The sequence below is a fragment of the Bombina bombina genome, chromosome 5, assembly GCF_027579735.1.
Source record: "Bombina bombina isolate aBomBom1 chromosome 5, aBomBom1.pri, whole genome shotgun sequence".
Classification (NCBI taxonomy): domain Eukaryota; kingdom Metazoa; phylum Chordata; class Amphibia; order Anura; family Bombinatoridae; genus Bombina; species Bombina bombina.
Genome location: NC_069503.1, coordinates 841,600,294 through 841,622,212, shown reverse-complemented (window position 1 = coordinate 841,622,212; position 21,919 = coordinate 841,600,294). Strand labels below are relative to the sequence as shown.

At 40.4% G+C, this 21,919-nt stretch overlaps 1 protein-coding gene across 2 annotated transcripts in view; it reads right to left on the bottom strand.

Moving 5' to 3' along the window:
• Positions 1-3,659: 3,659 nt before the first annotated feature.
• The window catches only part of MIB1 (MIB E3 ubiquitin protein ligase 1), a 476,845-nt gene continuing 458,585 nt past the window's right edge, over positions 3,660-21,919 (bottom strand). Inside the window, exons 21-22 of one of the 2 annotated variants that reach the window (XM_053714972.1) lie at positions 6,410-6,543; positions 3,660-6,284 (exon numbers count right to left, since the gene is read on the bottom strand). In XM_053714972.1, the coding sequence (XP_053570947.1) occupies positions 6,266-6,284; positions 6,410-6,543 (153 nt within the window). In that variant the 3' untranslated portion in view covers positions 3,660-6,265. Of the gene's footprint in view, positions 6,285-6,402; positions 6,544-21,919 lie in introns of those variants that run through there. The other variant, XM_053714973.1, reaches the window with a different exon arrangement.

Here is a 21,919-nt window from a genome sequence, read left to right as displayed (position 1 = left end):
AATTCCCTTGCTGAACAAAAGGCAATATAGTCCTTACAGTTACCATCTTGAACGTTGGTATCCTTACATAACGATTCAATAATTTTAGATCCAGAACTGGTCTGAAGGAATTCTCCTTCTTTGGTACAATGAAGAGATTTGAATAAAACCCCATCCCCTGTTCCGGAACTGGAACTGGCATAATTACTCCAGCCAACTCTAGATCTGAAACACAATTCAGAAATGCTTGAGCTTTCACTGGATTTACTGGGACATGGGAAAGAAAAAATCTCTTTGCAGGAGGTCTCATCTTGAAACCAATTCTGTACCCTTCTGAAACAATGTTCTGAATCCAAAGATTGTGAACAGAACTGATCCAAATTTCTTTGAAAAAACGTAACCTGCCCCCTACCAGCTGAACTGGAATGAGGGCCGTACCTTCATGTGAACTTAGAAGCAGGCTTTGCCTTTCTAGCAGGCTTGGATTTATTCCAGACTGGGGATGGTTTCCAAACTGAAACTGCTCCTGAGGACGAAGGATCAGGCTTTTGTTCTTTGTTGAAACGAAAGGAACGAAAACGATTGTTAGCCCTGTTTTTACCTTTAGACTTTTTATCCTGTGGTAAAAAAGTTCCTTTCCCACCAGTAACAGTTGAAATAATAGAATCCAACTGAGAACCAAATAATTTGTTTCCCTGGAAAGAAATGGAAAGTAGAGTTGATTTAGAAGCCATATCAGCATTCCAAGTCTTAAGCCATAAAGCTCTTCTGGCTAAGATAGCCAGAGACATAAATCTAACATCAACTCTAATAATATCAAAAATGGCATCACAGATGAAATTATTAGCATGCTGGAGAAGAATAATAATATCATGAGAATCACGATTTGTTACTTGTTGCGCTAGAGTTTCCAACCAAAAAGTTGAAGCTGCAGCAACATCAGCCAATGATATAGCAGGTCTAAGAAGATTACCTGAACATAGATAAGCTTTTCTTAGAAAAGATTCAATTTTTCTATCTAAAGGATCCTTAAACGAGGTACCATCCGATGTAGGAATGGTAGTACGTTTAGCAAGGGTAGAAATAGCCCCATCAACTTTAGGGATTTTGTCCCAAAATTCTAATCTGTCAGGCGGAACAGGATATAATTGCTTAAAACGTTTAGAAGGAGTAAATGAATTACCCAATCTATCCCATTCCTTAGCAATTACTGCAGAAATAGCATTAGGAACAGGAAAGACTTCTGGAATAACCGCAGGAGCTTTAAAAACCTTATCCAAACGAATAGAATTAGTATCAAGAGGACTAGAATCCTCTATTTCTAAAGCAATTAGTACTTCTTTAAGTAAAGAGCGAATAAATTCCATCTTAAATAAATATGAAGATTTATCAGCATCAATCTCTGAGACAGAATCCTCTGAACCAGAAGAGTCCAAAGAATCAGAATGATGGTGTTCATTTAAAAATTCATCTGTAGAGAGAGAAGATTTAAAAGACTTTTTACGTTTACTAGAAGGAGAAATAACAGACAAAGCCTTCTTTATGGATTCAGAAACAAAATCTCTTATGTTATCAGGAACATTCTGCACCTTAGATGTTGAGGGAACTGCAACAGGCAATGGTACATCACTAAAGGAAATATTATCTGCATTAACAAGTTTGTCATGACATTTAATACAAACAACAGCTGGAGGAATAGCTACCAAAAGTTTACAGCAGATACACTTAGCTTTGGTAGATCCAGCAGGCAGAGGTTTTCCTGTAGTATCTTCTGGCTCAGATGCAACGTGAGACATCTTGCAATATGTAAGAGAAAAAACAACATATAAAGCAAAATAGATCAAATTCCTTATAAGACAGTTTCAGGAATGGGAAAAAAATGCCAAACATCAAGCTTCTAGCAACCAGAAGCAAATGAAAAATGAGACTGAAATAATGTGGAGACAAAAGCGACGCCCATATTTTTTTTGGCGCCAAATAAGACGCCCACATTATTTGGCGCCTAAATGCTTTTGGCGCCAAAAATGACGCCACATCCGGAACGCCGACATTTTTGGCGCAAAATAACGTCAAAAAAATGACGCAACTTCCGGCGACACGTATGACGCCGGAAACGGAAATGAATTTTTGCGCCAAAAAAAGTCCGCGCCAAGAATGACGCAATAAAATGAAGCATTTTCAGCCCCCGCGAGCCTAACAGCCCACAGGGAAAAAAGTCAAATTTTTTGAGGTAAGAAAAATATGATAATTAAAGCATAATCCCAAATATGAAACTGACTGTCTGGAAATAAGGAAAGTTGAACATTCTGAGTCAAGGCAAATAAATGTTTGAATACATATATTTAGAACTTTATAAATAAAGTGCCCAACCATAGCTTAGAGTGTCACAGAAAATAAGACTTACTTACCCCAGGACACTCATCTACATGTTTGTAGAAAGCCAAACCAGTACTGAAACGAGAATCAGTAGAGGAAATGGTAAATATAAGAGTATATCGTCGATCTGAAAAGGGAGGTAAGAGATGAATCTCTACGACCGATAACAGAGAACCTTATGAAATAGACCCCGTAGAAGGAGATCACTGCATTCAATAGGCAATACTCTCCTCACATCCCTCTGACATTCACTGCACGCTGAGAGGAAAACCGGGCTCCAACTTGCTGCGGAGCGCATATCAACGTAGAATCTAGCACAAACTTACTTCACCACCTCCATCGGAGGCAAAGTTTGTAAAACTGATTTGTGGGTGTGGTGAGGGGTGTATTTATAGGCATTTTAAGGTTTGGGAAACTTTGCCCCTCCTGGTAGGAATGTATATCCCATACGTCACTAGCTCATGGACTCTTGTTAATTACATGAAAGAAAAGATAAATGGCACCTTTATACCCCCAATAGCTGGGGCACTCACCACCTCCTATGACCCAGGCCCCACAGAGAAACCGCTTCGTCTCCTGTAAACCGCACAGTCAGGAAAGATGAAATCAATGAGACCACACCCGGTCACGTGGTTTGCCATGCAGGGCCGCCCCAGCTCCTGGAATAAGCGCGCCAAACCTAACACTGATTGCTTAGGAGCTTTTAATAAGAGTCTGGATGGTTTTGCAGAAAGACACTCCCTGCATCTCCCGACCCTAACATTCATCCAGGCTCTCACTGAAAAGCTGAGAAGACTACTTAAAACTACAGTCACATACTGAAAGGGTACTACCCTCCATAAGAGACTACAATGAATCTTCCGACACATCTGCCATCTTTCTGTGACGAAAGGCAAAGAATGACTGGGGGATGAGGGGAGTGGGGGAGGTATTTAAGCCTTTGGCTGGCGTGTCTTTGCCTCCTCCTGGTGGCCAGGTTCTGTATTCCCACAAGTAATGAATGAAGCCGTGGACTCTCCTCATATGAAGAAGGAAAATTACATTTGCCAGAAGCAAAATCTACTGCTTATTTGAAATTCAGATTGTCTTTTTATTATGCACTTATTAATTATGCAACTCTACTGTATTTAGTGGACCTTTAACTAGGCTTGCTCACACAAGTCTGAAATGCTGTGACTCTGAAGTTGCTCTTGCAGATTAATAAATGGAGCACATGACTGCATTTTATGTCCCTTTAATTAACGTCTGCAAACAAGACATTTTATTATAACCACAAACAAAAAAACAATGAAATCAGTACAGAATTTCCTGAATAACCAATTAACTTTTTATTGTTTAGCAAGTTATATACAGTACTATAGAAAGATTGCAAAATCAAATTCTGTGTAAGATGCAATTTTATGCTAGATGACTTTCCAAAGCTGCCAAAAAAGAATAGACAACAAAAATAAAAAAAATCTATAACAAAGAAAACAGCACCAAAGTATTGGAAAATGAATAGCCTTTAAGGAACATCTAGAATGAAATAAATAAAAAATAAAAAAAAAACATTTTTTTCAAAGTAAGCCCTACATTTTCAAACTAAGATGTGTTATTTTTAGTAATGATTTGCGTGTGTTACTGAGGCACTAAATAATTTTATACATTAGAAAAAAATTAACATGCTGTCAATATGTATGTAGTAAAAACAAAATTTATGCTTACCTGATAAATTATTTTCTTTCGGAATGATAATGGTCCACAGTCCTCCATAACATATGGGATATATTTCCCATGTATAGATGAGTAGAGAATGGGAAGCAAAGGCAAAGCAGGGTATATAGAGCTGTTATTAGAACTGTAGCCCAAAAATTTAAATGGGCAGGGCCTGCAGATCATCATCATCCCGAAAGAAAATTATTTATCAGGTAGTATAAATTTTCTTTTCTTTCGTAAAATGATGATGGTCCACAGTCTTCCATAACATATGGGATTAATACCCAAGCCGATGGTCTATGTTATGGAAAGGGTGGGACAATTTTACTGGCAGTTCTTATTTATCTGACACTATGGCCTAAAGGACTTCAGTGCTAAAAGCTGCTTGTTAAAAAGCAAAACCTCATGCGAAAAACTAAAAAAAAAAAAAAAAAAGTATGCAGATAAAGTATGTTGCAGCTTTGCAAATCTGCTCCAAAGATGCAAAATGTTACAAAACCTCACAATGTTAAGAGCTGTAATGCTCTTAGAAAGGTGACCTTCCTACCATCAAAAAAGTCTTGAATCCCTTCTTATAGATAAACCCTACCTTAGTAGTTTTCAGCCCTTACTAGAGTTAGCAGTAAAAAAACAAACTAGAAGTTTGTCTAAAATCTATATTTGCTTTGAGATAGAACTTCAAAGCGTTTATTATAATCAAATTATGTAATATCCGCTACCTAGAGTTAGCAAGATCTGAACACAATGAAGGAACAACCTCTATTCTCAACCATCTCCTACAAAGCCAAGAACAAAACTAAGAGAGATGGGAGGTGGGAAGGTTTTAAAGCTCTTTTATGGGTTCTTGACCTCCTCCTAGTGGTGGGAAATATATCCAATATATTATAGAGGACTGTGGAGCATCATCATTTTACAAAAGAAATAATTATAACCATTAATGCAAGTGCTTAGGTCCTGTATTTTTGCTGTGTTAACCAGAAAAAAATTGAGAAAATGTTTGCCTGACAATGCACAATACATGATACACTACCTTTACTTTAGCAGGTTACTAAACTAGAACTATTTAAACATTGTATTGGTTTATCTTCTAAACCTATAATATGATTGCTAGCAATACAATTATAAAGCATTATTTTTATCCAAAATAAAAAAAATATATCATTGTTTTTGGTTTTGAGAGTCATAGCTGCTCAAGTACATTAATTTTGCAATCAGCAACTAAAAATAGTATATTAACACAAGTGCCAAAAAATAAGTACACACAAATACATACTCTGCCATATCTTTAATGAGCCATAACATTATTTTCAAAATGACAAGCATGAATCATAAAAGAATCACTAAGTTTACAGACTTCTTTTGCAATGTTTAACCATTTAACACTGATACAAATTTTACTCTTCTTAAGCACTTTGGATATTTACACATGGCGGTGTATTCATTGTGCATGTATTATTTTGCTAAATAAAACGTAATGGCGGTTCTTTAATCTATTTCTTAAGGTACGTAAATTTTATACGGATTTAAATATCACTTCAGCTCTCCTTGGCAGCTTCCAGTTTAAAACAAAACAATGTCCTGCTCCCATTTAAAACTATATAGGTAAAAAATATTTGTCCAAAATAAAAGGCTAATTTTGGTAAATGTGTATAGCCCACAAACTGCAGCAAAACATAATTATTGCTGTTTCTTTAGCCATAGTATTTTTAAATTAATTAAAAGTTGTTACAGAATTTTTCTTTAGATCAGCTTCAGAAAATGGTAGTGTTTTGAGTAAGTTATTTAACAGTCTTCTTACTTAATAAAGTTTTAATAAGACAAGCTAATAATGATACAGAAAATGGTTATCTTTAGGCAGTTAGAATAAATAGTTCAATACATAGACAATAAAAATAACAGCTTGGTGTCTGAGAAAGGCATGGAACTATGTACTGCCAAGATGAACAGGCATTTAAAAAAACAAAATAAACATGTGTGAAACGTAATTAGCCATGGACAATTTAGCAGCCTTTTAAACACACAAGTGGTATAAACAAGCCTTTAAATAGGACAGATTAGAAATAGTGCTGAAAATGCAATATGTAGGTTTTGAAATGTTTACATTCTTTAAAAATGGAACACAAGGCCATAATTTCAAAAGGTATCAAATTAGCTTCTTTGTTCTGTCTTTGGAAGCTCAACATCTCAGATTCTTTACATCAAGGTTTTCGATCTCCTAACAAGACATACTGTATCTGTAAATAAATAAAAGAAATGCCATTACTTATCTGGGCAGATTATTCAAACATTCAAATGAAACTGGAGCAGTTTGCAAAGCTATATACAGAAAAACAAAAAAGTAAAATTGTCAGTCTAGTACAATAATATTCTTCTTTCGATGGCCTTCCGACAAATGGGGCATTCACTCATTCGGTCTCCACAAAGTTGGCAGGTTCCATGTCCACACATGAAGATCATATTCTTCAGCCGGTCCAAGCACACAGGACACATAGTCTATGGTAAAACAAATATTTATGTACAAGTTACTTACAGTAAAAAGGAACTGGAACTTAACATTTGTCCAAATAATAATCAACAATGTTGTGTATTTTATTATTGTTATTTTTTTTAACGTATATTTTAGAAATATAAACATTATTAATACAGCATCACACCATATAGAATACAACTGCATGAAACTACATGTCGTCATTACTAAATATCACCTAGATTACATGTTTTGCGCTATAGAGGGTTCGAAACGAAAGCAACAAAATTTGTGTTATTTCACCCTCCATAGCGATGCCATTACGAGTTTTGAAAAAGCCGCCTTGTGCGTGCGATATGGTTGCGTTAAGCTCCATACTGCACAAAATACAAGCGCTGTTTTGACGTGCACGCTTTCCCCATAGACATTAATGGGGAGTGTTAGAAAAAACAGAATTTATGTTTACCTGATAAATTACTTTCTCCAACGGTGTGTCCGGTCCACGGCGTCATCCTTACTTGTGGGATATTCTCTTCCCCAACAGGAAATGGCAAAGAGCCCAGCAAAGCTGGTCACATGATCCCTCCTAGGCTCCGCCTTCCCCAGTCATTCGACCGACGTAAAGGAGGAATATTTGCATAGGAGAAATCATATGATACCGTGGTGACTGTAGTTAAAGAAAATAAATTATCAGACCTGATTAAAAAACCAGGGCGGGCCGTGGACCGGACACACCGTTGGAGAAAGTAATTTATCAGGTAAACATAAATTCTGTTTTCTCCAACATAGGTGTGTCCGGTCCACGGCGTCATCCTTACTTGTGGGAACCAATACCAAAGCTTTAGGACACGGATGAAGGGAGGGAGCAAATCAGGTCACCTAAATGGAAGGCACCACGGCTTGCAAAACCTTTCTCCCAAAAATAGCCTCAGAAGAAGCAAAAGTATCAAACTTGTAAAATTTGGTAAAAGTGTGCAGTGAAGACCAAGTCGCTGCCTTACATATCTGATCAACAGAAGCCTCGTTCTTGAAGGCCCATGTGGAAGCCACAGCCCTAGTGGAATGAGCTGTGATTCTTTCAGGAGGCTGCCGTCCGGCAGTCTCATAAGCCAATCTGATGATGCTTTTAATCCAAAAAGAGAGAGAGGTAGAAGTTGCTTTTTGACCTCTCCTTTTACCAGAATAAACAACAAACAAGGAAGATGTTTGTCTAAAATCCTTTGTAGCATCTAAATAGAATTTTAGAGCGCGAACAACATCCAAATTGTGCAACAAACGTTCCTTCTTTGAAACTGTATTCGGACACAAAGAAGGCACGACTATCTCCCGGTTAATGTTTTTGTTAGAAACAACTTTCGGAAGAAAACCAGGTTTAGTACGTAAAACCACCTTATCTGCATGGAACACCAGATAAGGAGGAGAACACTGCAGAGCAGATAATTCTGAAACTCTTCTAGCAGAAGAAATTGCAACCAAAAACAAAACTTTCCAAGATAATAACTTAATATCAACGGAATGTAAGGGTTCAAACGGAACCCCCTGAAGAACTGAAAGAACTAAATTGAGACTCCAGGGAGGAGTCAAAGGTTTGTAAACAGGCTTGATTCTAACCAGAGCCTGAACAAAGGCTTGAACATCTGGCACAGCTGCCAGCTTTTTGTGAAGTAACACAGACAAGGCAGAAATCTGTCCCTTCAAGGAACTTGCAGATAATCCTTTCTCCAATCCTTCTTGAAGAAAGGATAGAATCTTAGGAATTTTTACCTTGTCCCAAGGGAAACCTTTAGATTCACACCAACAGATATATTTTTTCCATATTTTGTGGTAAATTTTTCTAGTTACAGGCTTTCTGGCCTGAACAAGAGTATCAATAACAGAATCTGAGAACCCTCGCTTTGATAAGATCAAGCGTTCAATCTCCAAGCAGTCAGTTGGAGTGAGACCAGATTCGGATGTTCGAACGGACCTTGAACAAGAAGGTCTCGTCTCAAAGGTAGCTTCCATGGTGGAGCCGATGACATATTCACCAGGTCTGCATACCAAGTCCTGCGTGGCCACGCAGGAGCTATCAAGATCACCGATGCCCTCTCCTGATTGATCCTGGCTACCAGCCTGGGGATGAGAGGAAACGGCGGGAATACATAAGCTAGTTTGAAGGTCCAAGGTGCTACTAGTGCATCTACTAGAGTCGCCTTGGGATCCCTGGATCTGGACCCGTAGCAAGGAACCTTGAAGTTCTGACGAGAGGCCATCAGATCCATGTCTGGAATGCCCCACAGTTGAGTAATGTGGGCAAAGATTTCCGGATGGAGTTCCCACTCCCCCGGATGTAATGTCTGACGACTCAGAAAATCCGCTTCCCAATTTTCCACTCCTGGGATGTGGATTGCAGACAAGTGGCAGGAGTGAGTCTCCGCCCATTGAATGATTTTGGTCACTTCTTCCATCGCCAGGGAACTCCTTGTTCCCCCCTGATGGTTGATGTACGCAACAGTCGTCATGTTGTCTGATTGAAACCGTATGAACTTGGCCTTTGCTAGCTGAGGCCAAGCCTTGAGAGCATTGAGTATCGCTCTCAGTTCCAGAATATTTATCGGTAGAAGAGATTCTTCCCGAGACCAAAGACCCTGAGCTTTCAGGGGTCCCCAGACCGCGCCCCAGCCCATCAGACTGGCGTCGGTCGTGACAATGACCCACTCTGGTCTGCGGAAGCTCATCCCCTGTGACAGGTTGTCCAGGGACAGCCACCAACGGAGTGAATCTCTGGTCCTCTGATTTACTTGTATCGTCGGAGACAAGTCTGTATAGTCCCCATTCCACTGACTGAGCATGCACAGTTGTAATGGTCTTAGATGAATGCGCGCAAAAGGAACTATGTCCATTGCCGCTACCATCAAACCTATTACTTCCATGCACTGCGCTATGGAAGGAAGAGGAACGGAATGAAGTATTTGACAAGAGTTTAGAAGTTTTGTTTTTCTGGCCTCTGTCAGAAAAATCCTCATTTCTAAGGAGTCTATTATTGTTCCCAAGAAGGGAACCCTCGTTGACGGAGATAGAGAACTCTTTTCTGCGTTCACTTTCCATCCGTGAGATCTGAGAAAGGCCAGGACAATGTCCGTGTGAGCCTTTGCTAGAGGAAGGGACGATGCTTGAATCAGAATGTCGTCCAAGTAAGGTACTACTGCAATGCCCCTTGGTCTTAGTACCGCTAGAAGGGACCCTAGTACCTTTGTGAAAATCCTTGGAGCAGTGGCTAATCCGAACGGAAGTGCCACGAACTGGTAATGCTTGTCCAGGAATGCGAACCTTAGGAACCGATGATGTTCCTTGTGGATAGGAATATGTAGATACGCATCCTTTAAATCCACCGTGGTCATGAATTGACCTTCCTGGATGGAAGGAAGAATTGTTCGAATGGTTTCCATTTTGAACGATGGAACCTTGAGAAACTTGTTTAGGATCTTGAGATCTAAGATTGGTCTGAACGTTCCCTCTTTTTTGGGAACTACGAACAGATTGGAGTAGAACCCCATCCCTTGTTCTCCTAATGGAACAGGATGAATCACTCCCATTTTTAACAGGTCTTCTACACAATGTAAGAATGCCTGTTTTTTTATGTGGTCTGAAGACAATTGAGACCTGTGGAACCTCCCCCTTGGGGGAAGCCCTTTGAATTCCAGAAGATAACCTTGGGAGACTATTTCTAGCGCCCAAGGATCCAGAACATCTCTTGCCCAAGCCTGAGCGAAGAGAGAGAGTCTGCCCCCCACCAGATCCGGTCCCGGATCGGGGGCCAACATCTCATGCTGTCTTGGTAGCAGTGGCAGGTTTCTTGGCCTGCTTTCCCTTGTTCCAGCCTTGCATTGGTCTCCAGGCTGGCTTGGCTTGAGAAGTATTACCCTCTTGCTTAGAGGACGTAGCACTTGGGGCTGGTCCGTTTCTACGAAAGGGACGAAAATTAGGTTTATTTTTGGCCTTGAAAGACCTATCCTGAGGAAGGGCGTGGCCCTTGCCCCCAGTGATATCAGAGATAATCTCTTTCAAGTCAGGGCCAAACAGCGTTTTCCCCTTGAAAGGAATGTTAAGCAATTTGTTCTTGGAAGACGCATCCGCTGACCAAGATTTTAACCAAAGCGCTCTGCGCGCCACAATAGCAAACCCAGAATTTTTCGCCGCTAACCTAGCCAATTGCAAAGTGGCGTCTAGGGTGAAAGAATTAGCCAATTTAAGAGCACGGATTCTGTCCATAATCTCCTCATAAGAAGGAGAATTACTAGTGATCGCCTTTTCTAGCTCATCGAACCAGAAACACGCGGCTGTAGTGACAGGGACAATGCATGAAATTGGTTGTAGAAGGTAACCTTGCTGAACAAACATCTTTTTAAGCAAACCTTCTAATTTTTTATCCATAGGATCTTTGAAAGCACAACTATCTTCTATGGGTATAGTGGTGCGTTTGTTTAGAGTAGAAACCGCCCCCTCGACCTTGGGAACTGTCTGCCATAAGTCCTTTCTGGGGTCGACCATAGGAAACAATTTTTTAAATATGGGGGGAGGGACGAAAGGTATACCGGGCCTTTCCCATTCTTTATTTACAATGTCCGCCACCCGCTTGGGTATAGGAAAAGCTTCGGGGGGCCCCGGGACCTCTAGGAACTTGTCCATTTTACATAGTTTCTCTGGGATGACCAAATTCTCACAATCATCCAGAGTGGATAACACCTCCTTAAGCAGAGCGCAGAGATGTTCCAACTTAAATTTAAATGTAATCACATCAGGTTCAGCTTGTTGAGAAATTTTCCCTGAATCTGAAATTTCTCCCTCAGACAAAACCTCCCTGGCCCCCTCAGACTGGTGTAGGGGCCCTTCAGAAACAATATCATCAGCGTCCTCATGCTCTTCAGTATTTTCTAAAACAGAGCAGTCGCGCTTTCGCTGATAAGTGGGCATTTTGGCTAAAATGTTTTTGATAGAATTATCCATTACAGCCGTTAATTGTTGCATAGTAAGGAGTATTGGCGCGCTAGATGTACTAGGGGCCTCTTGTGTGGGCAAGACTGGTGTAGACGAAGGAGGGGATGATGCAGTACCATGCTTACTCCCCTCACTTGAGGAATCATCTTGGGCATCATTTTCTCTAAATTTTGTGTCACATAAATCACATCTATTTAAATGAGAAGGGACCTTGGCTTCCCCACATTCAGAACACAGTCTATCTGGCAGTTCAGACATGTTAAACAGGCATAAACTTGATAACAAAGTACAAAAAACGTTTTAAAATAAAACCGTTACTGTCACTTTAAATTTTAAACTGAACACACTTTATTACTGCAATTGCGAAAAAGTATGAAGGAATTGTTCAAAATTCACCAAAATTTCACCACAGTGTCTTAAAGCCTTAAAAGTATTGCACACCAAATTTGGAAGCTTTAACCCTTAAAATAACGGAACCGGAGCCGTTTTTATATTTAACCCCTTTACAGTCCCTGGTATCTGCTTTGCTGAGACCCAACCAAGCCCAAAGGGGAATACGATACCAAATGACGCCTTCAGAAAGTCTTTTCTATGTATCAGAGCTCCTCACACATGCATCTGCATGTCATGCTTCTCAAAAACAAGTGCGCAATACAGGCGCGAAAATGAGACTCTGCCTATGATTAGGGAAAGCCCCTAGAGAATAAGGTGTCCAATACAGTGCCTGCCGGTTATTTTACAAAATTCCCAAGATTAAAATAATTCCTCAAGGCTATGGAGTATAAAATATGTTTATATATAAATCGATTTAGCCCAGAAAATGTCTACAGTCTTAAAAAGCCCTTGTGAAGCCCTTATTTACTGTGTGTAATAAAATGGCTTACCGGATCCCATAGGGAAAATGACAGCTTCCAGCATTACATCGTCTTGTTAGAATGTGTCATACCTCAAGCAGCAAAAGTCTGCTCACTGTTCCCCCAACTGAAGTTAATTCCTCTCAACAGTCCTGTGTGGAACAGCCATCGATTTTAGTAACGGTTGCTAAAATCATTTTCCTCTTACAAACAGAAATCTTCATCTCTTTTCTGTTTCAGAGTAAATAGTACATACCAGCACTATTTTAAAATAACAAACTCTTGATTGAATAATAAAAACTACAGTTAAACACTAAAAAACTCTAAGCCATCTCCGTGGAGATGTTGCCTGTACAACGGCAAAGAGAATGACTGGGGAAGGCGGAGCCTAGGAGGGATCATGTGACCAGCTTTGCTGGGCTCTTTGCCATTTCCTGTTGGGGAAGAGAATATCCCACACGTAAGGATGACGCCGTGGACCGGACACACCTATGTTGGAGAAATACCTAACATCTGCGATCGCGGAATGAAAAGCTCCGTAATGCAGCCCCATTGATGTCTATGGAAAAAAAAAAGTTACGTTTAAACCTAACACCACGTCTAAACACCACTAATCTGCCGCCCCCGACATCGTCGCCACCGAAATAAATCTATTAATCCCTAATCTGCCGCTCCCGATATCGCCGCCACTATAATAAAGTTTCTAACCCCTATTCCCCCGCACCCCATCATCACCCACACTATAATAAAGATATTAACCCCTATTCCGCCACTCCCTGACATCGCCACCACTAAAAGTTATTAACCCCTAAACCTCTGGCCTCCCACATCACTACCACTAAATAAACCTATTAACCCCTAAAACCGCCAGCTCCCCACATCGCAACAACCTAAATGAAACTATATTAACCTCTAAACCTAACCCTAACACCCCCTAACCTTAACATAATAAATATAGACCTAAATTAAAGTCACAATTATTAACTAAATAATACCTATTTAAAACTAAATACAAACGTACCTGTGAAATAAAAATAAAACCTAAGCTAGCTACAATATAACTAATAGTTATATTGTAGCTAGCTTAGGTTTTCATTTCACAGGTAAGTTTGTATTTATTTTAACTAGGTTGACTAGTTAGTAAATAGTTATTAACTATTTACTAACTACATAGTTAAAATAAATACAAACTTACCTGTGAAAAAAGTAAAACCTAAGCTGCCTTACATTAAAACCTAACATTGCAAAAATAAAAAAAACTACCATTACAAAAAATAAAAAACCACTAAAAATAAAAACTACCATTACAAAAAACATAATTTATGCTTACCTGATAAATTCCTTTCTCCTGTAGTGTAGTCAGTCCACGGGTCATCCATTACTTATGGGATATTAACTCCTCCCCAACAGGAAGTGCAAGAGGATCACCCAAGCAGAGCTGCTATATAGCTCCTCCCCTCTACGTCATACCCAGTCATTCGACCGAAACCAAACGAGAAAGGAGAAACTATAGGGTGCAGTGGTGACTGGAGTTTAATTAAAATTTTAGACCTGCCATAAAAAACAGGGCGGGCCGTGGACTGACTACACTACAGGAGAAAGGAATTTATCAGGTAAGCATAAATTATGTTTTCTCCTGTTAAGTGTAGTCAGTCCACGGGTCATCCATTACTTATGGGATACCAATACCAAAGCTAAAGTACACGGATGACGGGAGGGACAGGCAGGATCTTTACACGGAAGGAACCACTGCCTGAAGAACCTTTCTCCCAAAAACAGCCTCAGAAGAAGCAAAAGTGTCAAATTTGTAAAATTTGGAAAAAGTATGAAGAGAAGACCAAGTTGCAGCCCTGCAAATCTGTTCAACAGAGGCCTCATTCTTAAAGGCCCACGTGGAAGCCACAGCTCTCGTAGAATGAGCTGTAATTCTTTCAGGAGGCTGCTGTCCAGCAGTCTCATAGGCTAAACGTATTATGCTATGAAGCCAAAAAGAGAGAGAGGTAGCAGATGCTTTTTGACCTCTCCTCTGTCCAGAATAAACTACAAACAGGGAAGAAGTTTGACGAAAATCTTTAGTTGCCTGTAAATAAAATTTCAGGGCACGGACTACGTCTAGATTGTGCAGAAGTCGTTCCTTCTTTGAAGAAGGGTTAGGGCACAATGATGGAACAACAATCTCTTGATTGATATTCTTGTTAGTGACTACCTTAGGTAAGAACCCAGGTTTAGTACAGAACTACCTTGTCTGAATGAAAAATCAGATAAGGAGAATCACAATGTAAGGCCGATAACTCAGAGACTCTACGAGCCGAGGAAATAGCCATTAAAAACAGAACTTTCCAAGATAACAGCTTGATATCAATGGAATGAAGGGGTTCAAACGGAACACCCTGTAAAACGTTAAGAACTAAGTTTAAGCTCCACGGTGGAGCAACAGTCTTAAACACAGGCTTAATCCTGGCCAAAGCCTGACAAAAAGCCTGAACGTCTGGAACTTCTGACAGACGTTTGTGTAAAAGGATGGACAGAGCTGAGATCTGTCCCTTTAAAGAACTTGCAGATAAACCCTTTTCTAAACCTTCTTGTAGAAAAGACAATATCCTAGGAATCCTAACCTTACTCCATGAGTAACTCTTGGATTCGCACCAGTGTAAATATTTACGCCATATCTTATGGTAAATTTTCCTGGTAACAGGTTTCCTAGCCTGTATTAAGGTATCAATTACTGACTCCGAAAATCCACGCTTTGATAAAATCAAGCGTTCAATCTCCATGCAGTCAGCTTCAGAGAAATTAGATTTTGATGTTTGAAAGGACCCTGAATTAGAAGGTCCTGTCTCAGAGGCAGCGACCAAGGTGGACAGGATGACATGTCCACTAGATCTGCATACCAGGTCCTGCGTGGCCACGCAGGCGCTATTAGAATCACCGATGCTTTCTCCTGTTTGATCCTGGCAATCAATCGAGGAAGCATCGGGAAGGGTGGAAACACATAAGCCATCTTGAAGGTCCAAGGTGCTGTCAGAGCATCTATCAGGACCGCTCCCGGGTCCCTGGATCTGGACCCGTAACAAGGAAGCTTGGCGTTCTGGCGAGACGCCATGAGATCCATATCTGGTTTGCCCCAACGTCGAAGTATTTGGGCAAAGACCTCCGGATGAAGTTCCCACTCCCCCGGATGAAAAGTCTGGCGACTTAGGAAATCCGCCTCCCAGTTCTCCACGCCTGGGATGTGGATCGCTGACAGGTGGCAAGAGTGAGACTCTGCCCAGCGAATTATCTTTGAAACTTCCATCATCGCTAGGGAACTCCTTGTCCCTCCCTGATGGTTGATGTAAGCCACAGTCGTGATGTTGTCCAACTGAAACCTGATGAACCTCAGAGTTGCTAACTGAGGCCAAGTCAGAAGGGCATTGAGAACTGCTCTCAATTCCAGGATGTTTATTGGAAGGAGACTCTCCTCCTGAGTCCATGAACCCTGAGCCTTCAGGGAATTCCAGACAGCGCCCCAACCTAGTAGGCTGGCGTCTGTTGTTACAATTGTCCAGTCCGGCCTGCTGAAGGGCATCCCCCTGGACAGATGTGGCCGAGAAAGCCACCATAGAAGAGAATCTCTGGTCTCTTGATCCAGATTCAGCATAGGGGACAAATCTGAGTAATCCCCATTCCACTGACTTAGCATGCACAATTGCAGCGGTCTGAGATGCAGGCGTGCAAAGGGTACTATGTCCATTGCCGCTACCATTAAGCCGATTACCTCCATGCATTGAGCCACTGACGGGTGTTGAATGGAATGAAGGACACGGCAAGCATTTAGAAGTTTTGTTAACCTGTCCTCTGTCAGGTAAATTTTCATTTCTACAGAATCTATAAGAGTCCCCAAGAAGGGAACTCTTGTGAGTGGCAATAGAGAACTCTTTTCTATGTTCACCTTCCACCCATGCGACCTTAGAAATGCCAGAACTAACTCTGTATGAGACTTGGCAGTTTGGAAATTTGACGCTTGTATCAGAATGTCGTCTAGGTACGGAGCTACCGCTATTCCTCGCGGTCTTAGTACCGCCAGAAGAGAGCCCAGGACCTTGGTAAAGATTCTTGGAGCCATAGCTAACCCGAAGGGAAGAGCTACAAACTGATAATGCCTGTCTAGGAAGGCAAACCTTAGGTACCGGTAATGATCCTTGTGAATCGGTATGTGAAGGTACGCATCCTTTAGATCCACTGTGGTCATGTACTGACCCTTTTGGATCATGGGTAAGATTGTCCGAATAGTTTCCATTTTGAACGATGGAACTCTTAGGAATTTGTTTAGGATCTTTAAATCCAAGATTGGTCTGAAGGTTCCTTCTTTCTTGGGAACCACAAACAGATTTGAGTAAAACCCTTGTCCGTGTTCCGACCGTGGAACCGGGTGGATCACTCCCATTAGCAAAAGATCTTGAACACAGCGTAGAAACGCCTCTTTCTTTGTCTGGTTTGTTGACAACCTTGAAAGATGAAATCTCCCTTTGGGAGGAGAAGCTTTGAAGTCCAGAAGATATCCCTGGGATATGATCTCTAACGCCCAGGGATCCTGGACATCTCTTGCCCAAGCCTGGGCGAAGAGAGAAGTCTGCCCCCAACTAGATCCGTTTCCGGATCGGGGGCCCTCACTTCATGCTGTCTTAGGGGCGGCAGCAGGTTTTCTGGCCTGCTTGCCCTTGTTCCAGGTCTGGTTAGGTTTCCAGCCCTGTCTGTAACGAGCAACAGTTCCTTCCTGTTTTGGAGCGCAGGAAGTTGATGCTGCTCCTGCCTTGAAGTTACGAAAGGCACGAAAATTAGACTGTCTAGCCCTGGGTTTGGCTCTGTCTTGAGGCAGGGCATGTCCCTTACCTCCAGTAATGTCAGCGATAATTTCTTTCAAACCGGGCCCAAATAATGTCTGCCCTTTGAAAGGTATGTTAAGCAATTTAGATTTAGAAGTCACATCGGCTGACCAGGATTTTAGCCACAGCGCACTGCGCGCCTGGATGGCGAATCCGGAATTCTTAGCCGTAAGCTTAGTTAAATGTACTACGGCATCAGAAATAAATGAATTAGCTAGCTTAAGGACTCTAAGCTTGTCTATAATTTCATCCAATGGAACTGAGCTAATAGTCTCTTCTAGAGACTCAAACCAAAATGCCGCCGCAGCCGTGACAGGCGCAATGCATGCGAGGGGTTGTAATATAAAACCTTGTTGAGTAAACATTTTCTTAAGGTAACCCTCTAACTTTTTGTCCATTGGGTCTGAAAAGGCACAGCTATCCTCCACCGGGATAGTGGTACGCTTAGCCAGAGTAGAAACTGCTCCTTCCACCTTAGGGACCGTCTGCCATAAGTCCCGTGTGGTGGCGTCTATTGGAAACATTTTTCTAAATATAGGAGGGGGGGAAAAGGGCACACCGGGCCTATCCCACTCGTTGGTAATAATTTCTGTAAGCCTCTTAGGTATAGGAAAAACGTCAGTACACGCCGGTACCGCATAGTATCTATCCAGCCTACATAATTTCTCTGGGATTGCAACCGTGTTACAATCATTCAGAGCCGCTAATACCTCCCCTAATAATACACGGAGGTTCTCAAGCTTAAATTTAAAATTTTAAATGTCTGAGTCCAGTCTATTTGGATCAGATCCGTCACCCACAGAATGAAGCTCTCCGTCTTCATGTTCTGCCATTTGTGACGCAGTATCAGACATGGCTCTAACATTATCAGCGTACTCTGTTCTCACCCCAGAGTGGTCGCGTTTACCTCTAAGTTCTGGTAATTTAGATAAAACTTCAGTCATAACATTAGCCATGTCTTGTAAAGTGATTTGTAATGGCCGCCCTGATGTACTTGGCGTCGCAATATCACGCACCTCCTGAGCGGGAGATGCAGGTACTGACACGTGAGGAGAGTTAGTCGGCATAACTTTCCCCTCGTTGTCTGGTGAAATTTTCTTAAAATGTACAGATTGGCTTTTATTTAAAGTAGCATCAATGCAATTAGTACACAAATTTCTATTGGGCTCCACATTGGCTTTTGAACATATTGCACAAAGAGATTCCTCTGTGTCAGACATGTTAAAACAAACTAGCAATTAGCCTAGCAAGCTTGGAAAATACTTTTCAAATAAATTTGCAAGCAATATAAAAAACGTTACTGTGCCTTTAAGAAGCACACAAAAACTGTCACAGTTGAAATAACAATGAACCGGATTAGTTATAGAAACCAAATTTTCACAGTAAATGCATTAAGTTAGCAAAGGATTGCACTCACTAGCAATGGATGATTAACAGAAAAACGGATAACAATTGAAAATATAAGCGTTTTTATCACAGTCAAAGCACAGTCTCACAGGTCTGCTGTGAGTGATTACCTCCCTCAAAACTAGTTTTGAAGACCCCTGAGCTCTGTAGAGACGTCCTGGATCATGCAGGGAGAAGAAGGCAGACTGTGACTGAATTTCTAATGCGCAGTAAAAGCGCCAAAATAGGCCCCTCCCACTCACAATACAACAGTGAGGGAAGCTCAGTAAACTGTTTTAATTCAAAACAAACGACAGCCATGTGGAAAATAACGCCCAAAAATTTTTTTCACCAAGTACCTCAGATAAATAAACGATTAACATGCCAGCAAACGTTTAAAATATAATTTATGAAATGTTATTAAAAAAGCCTGCTGCTAGTCGCTCACACTGCAGATTAGGCTAAAAGTTATATGTATACAGTATTTTCCCAGTGAAGTGCCATTCCCCAGAAATACTTAAGTGTAAACATACATACATATCAGCCTGATACCAGTTGCTACTACTGCATTTAAGGCTGTACTTACATTACATCGGTATTAGCAGTATTTTCTCAGTCAATTCCATTCCTTAGAAAATAATATACTGCAACATACCTCTTTGCAGGTGAACCTGCCCGCTGTCCCCTGTTCTGAAGTTACCTCGCTCCTCAGAATGGCCGAGAACAGCAAATGGATCTTAGTTACGTCCGCTAAGATCATACACAAACTCAGGTAGATTCTTCTTCTAATGCTGCCTGAGAAAAAACAACACACTCCGGTGCCGTTTAAAATAACAAACTTTTGATTGAAGAAATAAAAACTAAGTTTAACAACCACAGTCCTCTCACACATCCTATCTATTAGTTGGGTGCAAGAGAATGACTGGGTATGACGTAGAGGGGAGGAGCTATATAGCAGCTCTGCTTGGGTGATCCTCTTGCACTTCCTGTTGGGGAGGAGTTAATATCCCATAAGTAATGGATGACCCGTGGACTGACTACACTTAACAGGAGAAAATAACAAACGAAATTATCCAAAACAATAAAAATTATTCCTATTCTAATACCCTGTTTAAAAAAAAATCAAAAAACTTAAAATGGCCTTTTGTAGGGCATTGCTCTAAAGATATCAGCTCTTTTACTACAAAATAAAATCAAACACCCCTTAACAGTATACAAACCCCCACCCCCCAAACCCACAAAATAAAAATAAAGTAAAACCTAATCTACCCATTGCCCTGAAAAGGGCATTTGTATGGGCATTGCCCTTAAAAGGGCATTCAGCACTTTTGCTGCCAACTAAAAATAAAAAAATGGCTATTCTAAAAAGAAAACAAACATTACACAAAATAACAAAAATTATTCCTATTCTAATACCCATCCCAAAAAAACCTTAAAAAAGCCTAAAACTAACCCCTCTAGGTACTCACAGTTGCTGAAGTCCGGCTTGAACGGGCTATTGGATTAGGTGTAATTGTTTTTATTTTGGATAATTTAGTTTTGTTATTTTTCGTAATTTGTTTGTTTTGTACTTTAGTATATTTAATTTTTTGTAATTTTAGATTATTTTTTTTTAGTAGTGTTATTTTTTTAATGAGTAATTTAATTAATTTAATTTGTAGTTATTTTAATTTTAGTCTAATAGTTATGTTAGGTTAATTTAGAGTTTAAACTTAGTTTTTTTTTTAACTTCACAGGTAGGTTTTTATTTATTTTAAGATAGGGATCTTGTAATTTTAAAGTAAAGTTAGGGGGTTGTTAGGTTTAGGGGTTAATAGTTTAGTGTTTTGCAATGTGGGGGACTGGCGGATTAGGGGTTAATAGGGTTATTTAGTGGTAGTGATGTGGGAGGCCAGAAGTTTAGGGGTTAATAACTTTATTTAGTGGCGGTGATGTCGGGGAGCAGCGGAATAGGGGTTAATATCTTTAGTATAGTGTGGGCAATGTTGGGGTGCCGGGGAATAGGGGTTAATAACTTTAGTATAGTGGCGACGATGTCAGGCAGCAGCGGAATAGGGGTTAATAAATTTTATTAGTGGCGGCAATGTCGGGAGCCACAGATTAGGGGTAAATAACTTTAAAATAGTGTTTGCGATGCGGGAGGGCCTCGGTTTAGGGGTTAATTGATAGTTTATGGGTGTTAGTGTACTTTGTGACAGTTTAGTTTAGCTTGCATGCGATAATGTGCGCTGGTATTACAAGTAAATCAGAATTTGAATGCGAGCTTGCATTGCTAGAAATCATTGAGCTCACAAGAGTGCTCTTCCATTGGCTCCTATGAAAGCCTTGTTCGGATGCCATCAGAGAGGGCATCAGAACCTCACGCAGCAAAGCGGGTAAGTAGCACAGCATTTTTAAATATATATGTTTTTTCATACACATATATATATATACTGTATGTATATAAGCATATACATGTATATTTATATTGCGGTCTATGGGAACATACAGTTCAACTATTCAGTGCCGTTTTTTACAACACTCCACTCCCACCAACTTTAAAACCCCAAAACTGACTAGTGCAGTTTTTTTTTTAATTAAAAAAAAAATAGCTAGATTTTTGTTTTAATAAAAAACTATAATGCCCTCTTATTTTGAGGGCATCTGGGGCACTTTTAGAATATTAACCAGAGATCGGATCTCTGGTTAATTTTCGGAGAGGCAATTGCAACCACGAGCTTGCGGTAGCAATAAACAACCACTTGTAATTTAGCGCTCCACTTGTTATCTAGCCTAGTGTGTCTAGGGTCAGTAATACAAAAAACATAAATTTATGTAAGAACTTACCTGATAAATTAAATTCTTTCATATTGGCAAGAGTCCATGAGCTAGTGACGTATGGGATATACAATCCTACCAGGAGGGGCAAAGTTTCCCAAACCTCAAAATGCCTATAAATACACCCCCTCACTACACCCACAATTCAGTTTAACGAATAGCCAAGAAGTGGGGTGATAAAGAAAGGAGTAAAAAGCATCAACAAAGGAATTTGGAAATAATTGTGCTTTATACAAAAAAATCATAACCACCATAAAAAGGGTGGGCTCATGGACTCTTGCCAATATGAAAGAAATTAATTTATCAGGTAAGTTCTTACATAAATTATGTTTTCTTTCATGTAATTGGCAAGAGTCCATGAGCTAGTGACGTATGGGATAGCAATACCCAAGATGTGGAACTTCCACGCAAGAGTCACTAGAGAGGGAGGGACAAAATAAAAACAGCCATTTCGCTGAAAAAAATAAATCCACAACCCAAATATAAGTTTATTCTTAAAAAAA